The sequence below is a fragment of the Carlito syrichta genome, unplaced genomic scaffold (genome assembly GCF_000164805.1).
Source record: "Carlito syrichta isolate Samal-C Ts95f unplaced genomic scaffold, Tarsius_syrichta-2.0.1 Scaffold303316, whole genome shotgun sequence".
In the NCBI taxonomy this organism is placed as follows: Eukaryota; Metazoa; Chordata; class Mammalia; order Primates; family Tarsiidae; genus Carlito; species Carlito syrichta.
Window position 1 is genome coordinate 785,091 of NW_007247412.1, and position 8,377 is coordinate 793,467.

General features: G+C 34.6%; 1 protein-coding gene across 1 annotated transcript in view; it reads right to left on the minus strand.

Moving 5' to 3' along the window:
* The window catches only part of TRIM33 (tripartite motif containing 33), an 80,032-nt gene that overhangs the window by 39,717 nt on the left and 31,938 nt on the right, over positions 1-8,377 (minus strand). The window contains exons 5-6 of the mRNA XM_021712489.1: positions 4,546-4,662; positions 887-1,001 (exon numbers count right to left, since the gene is read on the minus strand). Of these exons, the coding sequence (XP_021568164.1) occupies positions 887-1,001; positions 4,546-4,662 (232 nt within the window). The remainder of the gene's footprint in view (positions 1-886; positions 1,002-4,545; positions 4,663-8,377) is intronic.

Sequence of the window (8,377 nt, forward strand, 5' to 3'; positions counted from 1 at the left end):
GACAGAAATTCAGAGACAACATTCTGCTGACAAAATTTTTTTCATTTGTACGTAACTATGTACCTGATATTCTTTAAAGGTTTTATGAAGAGCTGAAACAGAAACAAAGTCTCCTACTGGCAATTTGAGATTAATGAAAGTTAAATAGTCAGATACATGGTTTATATTACTACTATTCAATGGTGCAGAAAACATACTATCTAAGCCCACGTAAGAGCACAAAATTTCAAACATGAAACATTTTTTTAAAATGTCAACTTCTCAGAAAAATGCACATTTAAAGCTTGCTAAGAATAAATTAACTGGGTAGTGGAGTCTTTGATTAAAGATTTAGATTTCACAAACTGACTACATTCTCATTGAAAAATTTACACATATACATTAATCTCAAAATAGGTACAAAAAGGCCTAATGCCACAAAATTATAAGTTTAAGGTTTATAAATTTCAAAATGAGTAGTATTTTCAGCAAAACTATGGAAGTATTTTTAAAATAAGGTGAAACACAAAAATGACTCAAACAGAAGCCCAATGTGTATTTATTGTGGAAAAGTTAAATTGAGGCCCCATCCTAAGCGGATGAGGAGGAATGTGGTGGGCCTGTGTGTTGCCTTCAATTACATCACATTTTAGTAATATTTATTTCATTCCTAAGAGGACATCACTATCACCTAATGTATGCAGCTGAAATCAGTGTTATTAAATTGGGCTATAAAGTAACTAACTAGAAAAAAGGTCCTGTTTTCAATAGAAAATGAAAAAAACCTTATTTTTAATTTGACTTTATTTCCATACCCCCCGCCATCTAAAAGAGTTTTCAATAAACATTAAGAACAGCTGAAGAGCAAGAGAAGCAGTTTTTGTTTTATTTTGGCTTTGAACCATACCTCTAGCTGCTGTAAGAGAGATTTTCCTTTCTTATTAATTTCATTGATAAGGGTGAAAATGGCCACTTTAATTTCCTGTTCTACTCGTTTGTTAGTCTCATTTACTTCTTTTATCCTGAATAAGAGAAATGCATCATTAGGTTATCAACTTATCCTATGGCTCGGAATCATCAACTGTTACAGAAATTCATCCAACTGGGCACTTAACCAAGTAATTAAAATTAAAATTTGTCAAAACGTACAACTTATGTTTCAGCAGACCTGACCACTCAATTTGGTTCAAACAAGTTATAAACATAGATAAAAGAATGAACTTAGTATTTAGTAATATTAGATTAAGCTCATAAAGGCCAGTTTATTAAGCTGGGTTTCAATCTCCTTAAGTTACTGTGACGTAAATGTGATATACAAATGTCTGACACTAACAACCGTTGGTTAGTGTCAAATATGGCACATTGGTTCTGTTTAACCTTAATATTTTCCAAGAACAATGTGCAAAATAACTGTCACATGCAATAATTATTATCTTTTGAAAGGATAGGAGTTAAACTTAGAAGCATTTATTTCCACTTATAAATGAATCACTTCAAATGTGGGTTGATACGCTTCTTCCAAAATTTCCTCTCAAAATTGTTTTCTATTGCATGCAGTAAAGCGTGAAAGACATTTTTGATCCATTTTTAAGAATAGCTATTAGATGTTTTAGAAATAGAAGTAAGCACCCACTGTGGTCATGAAAGTTTAACTGCAAATATGGAGCGGCTGGTAGCTTGGTATTTATAAAACAGGAAGTGGAGAATTCCACCAATATAAATATGTAAAATGTCAACAACCAACCATAAGAGGCAGTCTTCAATTTTTATGCATTCTACTTCTGTGCAAACTCTAATTCATACTCAGGCTCTAAACTGCCCTGCATATGCCATACTCAAATTTAGTAACTTGAATGTACTCCAAGCAAAAATGAAGTTTTTTCCTCCTGTGCCACACATCATTGCTTATTTTGGGCACTCATTTGAAAATTTTATTGAATTCTGTCCTTAAAGTGACTTTTTTTTTAAATAAAGGCACCAGTTACAAGCAGTAAGAAATGTAAGTCTTGGGCAACCCCTTTGGGCCTCCTCACAATGTAGGAGCTTTTCTGTCCTCTCAATAAATCCTGCTTTTGAAAAAAAAAAAAAAAGAAAGAAAGAAATATTAAGTCTCAAATGTAAAATGAATGAGCCAAAAATGGAATTGTGCCAAAAGCAGAGAATAGTTACTTTAAGTCAGACTCCTATCGGACTTAAGCAAGTCTACTGCTGTATGTTCAGTTTTAAAGGAAGAAAAAATGCATATTAAAAAAGAGTGGAAATAGGCCACTGCAGAACAAGTCTGGAGGGGCAAGTTACCATTAGAGATTTTAATACTCTTTTTAAAGGTTTATGTAGATGAAAGTAATCTCCCCAACTTTTGCAATCTTGTAATAAGTAAACCTCTTGTTCTATTTTTTGTATACAGATCCTGGAACATGTGTACAAAATATGTACAAAAATACAATGTACGTAACAAGACATCTGTATAAAACTATGGGATTGCCATATGAATCAACTAACTCTACTTTCTTTGAAAGGAATATCCACTTAAAATTTCTGAGAAGACACAGCTATTTTCTCTTTTATTGGTTATTATTATGTTAATATTCAAATATAAACATATTTTGATTTTGTATTATTCATATGGTTATTTATATAAATATGTATGACATCCAAATATATAAATGTTTATATTTTGCATTATTTACAGTTATGTCTATAGTATTCCAGAGCATATATTTATTTATTCTTATATTTATATACCGATATAAATATATTAATATTTCATATAATGCTTTGTTTTATTTTTATATTTATGTTATAGTCCTATAAATATCTACAGTAATATTTCATATAATGCATCCTTACATTTTAAATTTATATCTATTCATATAAATACAGTAATAGTTCATATTATAATGCACTTATATTTATATTAACTTATCCATAAATATCTGTATTAATAGTCATTATAATGTGCACTTACATTTTCATATTATTTATATCATATATAAATATGTATGGTTATATTTCATATTATAATGTATACAGTTATCTTCTCCAAAATCAACTACAACATATCAGTAGTTTAACCTAAAACAACCTGACATTTCAAAGACAAAAAAAAGCAATGACTAGTGTGTATATATATAATCTACATTCCCTGATGGAACTTTGTCCTCTGTAGGTATCATATCTTTCTTTCTTTTTTTTTTCCAGAGTTGGTTTCTTACTCTGTTACCTAGGCTGGAGTGCAACGCAGTGGCACATTCACAGCCACCACAGCCTCAACATTACTGGGCTCAGGCGATCCTCTCCACCTCAGCTTTCCAAGTAGCTGGAACCACAGGCACACACCATCACACCGGGCTAATTTTTTGATTTACTGTAGAGATGAGGTCTCACCAAATTGCCCATGCTGGTCTTGAACCTCTGGGCTTAGGCAATCCTCTGGCCTCTGCCTCCCAAAGTGCTGGGATTACAGGCATGAGCCACCATGCCCAGCCTGATATCACTTTTTAAGAGGAAAAGTTCTACCAAGTGTAAAGCACTATTTTCATTCATTCATTCAACTATTTAATACAGGAAGAGGGTGCCAAAAAAATGTACACACGTTTTAAGGAAAAAAAAAACTATATTAAAATTGTAGTATTCAGTATATATCAATAAAAAAAGACGAGTTCAAGTCACATTTGACCTCTGCAATTATGAGAGGCATAAACATCAGCATACAGACACTTCTGATTATGGCAAACTAAAAGTAATAATAGATAACATCTCTTAAAATGTGTATACATTTTTTGGTCACCCCTGATATTTTTTGAGCATCTACCATGTGCCATTTTAATCATCATAAATTAATAGATTTTAATATTAAATTAAATAGAAGACCCAGTATTTGTGAGTCTACAGAATAAACACACACTAACCCTATTTATGACTCCAGGAATTTTCAGATGTTAACTATGCCAGCTCCAAGTGTTTGTTTCTCTGGTGTAAGAGTCCCAACTTTGTTAAACTGCTCTTTTATGAAACCTACTCTTGCTTCCCTTATTAGTAAATGAGTTTATTTAGAAATGTAGCAAAATACAGTAGTTTTTTAATAATGATGATGATAATGATAAATATAATAGCTGCAGCTAAAATCTGAGCACTTACTATGTACCACAAACCCTACCATGTATTCATTATATAATGTTACTTGTAAGATAACAGTTTTAATGCTTGTTTTACAGATGGGGAAATAACTTTGCCCAGTACTTATACTGTCTCCTCTACACTATATCTTCCACACAGTCTCTACTTTAAACTTTATAATTCAACTCTTCCCAAGTTAATCTCTTTTTCCAAGTTTAGGGCTTACACAGACTAGAGCTTTATTAATTATTTTTGTAAAATACAAAATTTTGGTCAGTTAAATTTTGCTTAATTAATAAATATAATCCCAAACTCATACCACATTCCCCTAAAAAAATAATTTTTATATATGCTTAATATAATATAGTAGAAAAACAAATTTAAATGGCCTCATTTTTCTTTAATAATCCTTAAAGTAAAAATATGTTTTTAAGACAAAACACTTACCTATTCTGCACCTGAGTAGCTGCAAAATGAACATAATTCTTCTTTTCAAGAAGCTTAGCCAGTAGATTTTCAATTGCACCTTTCTGATTTTGAAAAGCTTCTTCCAAAAACTGATACCTTAAAACCAAAATAAAAACTACATTTAAAACAAAAAATGTATGATTAAGAGTTTAAAAATAAAGAACAGCTGCATAAGTCAATCTTGAAACCTTATTTAAGTGATCAACTCTCTATACTGGCCACTTATAGCATATCTTGACGGCAACTTTTTTTCTTCTTTAAAGAGTCGGAGTCTCACTCTGTCATCCAGGCTGGAGTGCAGTGATATGCTCACGGCTACCGCCACCTCAACCTGCTGGGCTCAGGCAATCCTTCTGCCTCAGCCTTCCAAGTGGCTGAAACTACAAGCACGTGCCACCACCCCCAGTTAATGTTTTGATTGTAGAAAGGTCTCACTAAGCTTCCCAGGTTGGTCTTGAACCCCTAGGCTCAGGCAATCCTCTCCCCCCAGCCTCCCAAAGAGCCAGGCGTGAGCCACCGTGCCTGGCTCAACAGCAACTTTTAACTATCAGTCCTCCTACTACTCTCTGACTGAGAAGCCATTATAAAAGAAAAAAAATGACTCAAATAGTGTTTGGGTGCTCTTACATTAGAGTTCTGATTCAGGACTACAACTTTATAAAAATCCAAATATTAGATAAGTCATATACGTTTTACACCATAATATACAACCACATTATGGAAGATACTGTCAAAGGTGGGAAAACTAGCCACAGTTCCAACATCACAAAATCCCTGCTACTGCTGTAATATATAGTTACTTAGTCTTTTAAGTATTCATTTTAAATGTCAGTCATAATAAACACGCACTCTTACATCTGACTTTTATTCTTTATCTTGCCTTTATAATCACACTTGAAACAGTTTTTCAGTTCTAGATCCACAAACTGTCTAACTTTCCAAAGAGTTATAGCAATTTAAAATATCACCAACACCGGTTTTATTTTATCATGTCAACATGAATGGTATATGTTAAAACTTTCTAATTATAACCGTGAAAACATAGACTCAAACTATTAAAGTCTACACTTCTTTGGTTACTAGGAAGCTAGAATAATAGTTTTCTTTGCTAGTTTTATTTTCTCTTTGAAAACTGCTTATTAAGTCAACAAATTTTTAATGTATTTCATGTCCTTTTTACCTGGGTAAAAGGATCTATTATGATTTATTTGCTAATAAACAGGCAGCAATATGAAATCATCACCCTATGTTAAGAGCTGTAATTCAGGTACAATCTACAAGAACCTGGTACCTAAATCAGCCTCAATGCCAAGGAAGACGTCACAGGAAGTGAGAAAAGAATCCCCTGATAACTGCAAATGAGCATTTGAAGCATGATAAATACTTCAACATGGCCAAGGAAAATTATGCAAAGGTCAGAATATGAGACAATAACTGACAAAATCCAGAGGTAGACTGAAGGGCCAGATACACCGTGCTATTTGTACATTTTGCTCTTGAGAATAATGGAGAACCCTTGAAGAATTATAATCAAGACGCAATCACCACATTTACATTCTAAGAAAACCATCCGAACGACACGGAGAAGACCCAAAGAAAGGGGTGGCAGGAAAAGACCAGCTGGAACTCTCAACTCACGTGAGAGATCAGGACACCGTGCTGAGACAGCCAAGCCAGCTGGAATAACTGCCTTGTCAGAGAGACCAGCAGCTTTGCGAGGTCATGTGTCAGTCACGGCAAGGTCCATAGCACAACCTGAAATCTGAATGCCTGGCCCAGGTACAGGCAAGAAGAGGTCATGGAAACGAAGAGTTCAAGGTACTGGTATAATTATAACTGTTGATGTGGAAACGGAAATCTCAAAGTAAAGGCAAGAACTGAGATAAAGAACAGGACTACGAACATCTCGATGTCTGCTGTCTTCAGTGAAATGCTCAGCTAGAGGTAGACAAGAGGAAAGGCTATGAAACTGTTAACATGAAGGGAAGTTTGCTTAGTGGTGGGATTCAAGAGGTACAGGAATATTGGAGAGCAGTAGAAGTGTAGAACAATATGGGGATCTGTGTTATAAAAAATAGCTGTTAAGTAAGGCTTTTCTTTTGTGCAATGATTTAAAAAAGTGTGTTGCTGCTGTTGTAGTAAAATATATCTAAAATAAGACTTTTAAAGGGACTCCAGGCTGGGCACAGTGGCTCACACCTGTAACACCAGCACTTTGGGAGGCCAAGGCAGGGAGAGTGCTTGAGCCCAGGAGTTCAAGACTAGGCAGGGCAGCATAGCAAGACCTCATCTCTACAAAAAATTCAAAACATTAGCTGGGCGTGGTGGCATGCACCTGTAGTCCCAGCTACTCAGAAGGCTGATGTGGAAAGATCACCTGAGTCGAAGAGGTTGAGGTTGTACTGAGCCATGATCATGCCACTGCACTCCAGCAGGGATGATAGAGTAAAACCCCAATTCAAAAAAAAGAAAAGTTCTACTATTAGATAGAGAACCCAAGGACTGTTCCTTCATTAAAGAGCAACATTTGATTTATTCCATATTCCATGATTTCTCTATGTCCAATAAAAAGTTTTGTGATGTTAAATTTATACAAATAAAGTAAAGATTTATTCACATTGTGAGGAAGAATGGTCTTTTTGGAGGAGAGTTTGATTATGTCAACAAATTTAGTACAGGTCAAATAGTATCAAAAGGGATAAAATTCTAACTCATAAAATTTAACCTTGTATCAATTTCTCTTCTTATCCCCAAGTAAGTAGATATATTTCAGAATCCTGTTTCTAAAAGTATCTTGTTGCATTCATGTGAACAAGAAACAGGTAAAGACACTATTATCCTAGAAATGCTCTACCTAGATAAAATATACCCTTTCCTACTCTTATACTGGAACTGACACCTAAGCTGGATGCTAAAGAATGAGTAAGAGCCTTCGAGATAGGCAAATGGGAAGAGGGAGACAGCTTTCACTGAAAAGAAAAACGAAAATAAAATTGGCCAGGTGCAGTGGCTCATGCCTGTAATCCCAGCGCTATAGGAGAACAAGGTAGGAGAATAAGGCAGTTTGAGGTCAGAAGTTCGAGACCAGCCTTGGTAACATAGCGAGACCTCATCTCTACAAATTAATAAAAAATTAGCTGGGTGTGGTGGCGCATGCCTATAGTTCCAGCTACTTATGAGGCTGAGGCAGGAAGATTACTTGAACCCAGAAGATCGAGGCTGCTGTGAGTCATGATCGTGCCACTGTACTCCAGCCTGAGTGAGACTGAGACTCTAACTAATAGTTAAAGAAATATACAGAAGTGCAGCATTCTGAAACCACCTGTCATTCTAGGGCAAAGCCAAAAAAGTTAGAATAGGGAAGTACCGGATGCTAAAAAATCCTGTACATTTTGGTGAGGTTGGAATCAGATAATAAATAATGGCAAACTATCAAGGGATTGATTGAAAAATGACATAATTGTCCCATTAATAGGAGTACATTTCAACTGTAGGATTAGGAGAAAAACACTTGGAGCTTGAAACTCAGGAACCTGAAAACCAAAGAAGCAATATGAGCTGTTTTGATAACATACGCTATCTCTGATTCTCTTCGCTAATAAACTTACATTAACGTTTTTTAACTAATCAAAATTATAGTTGAAATACTTGGAAATGGGGAGAGAGAACCAATAAATGTTGATTAACATGCAAATACGTCAAAGTAGTTTCTTAGATCATCATCTTGTATTATAAAGTAGTAATTCTTAATGTGGGTTTTCTTTTTCTTGTTTTGTTTTTTTTTTTTGAGTCGGAGCCTCAGTCGGTCGCC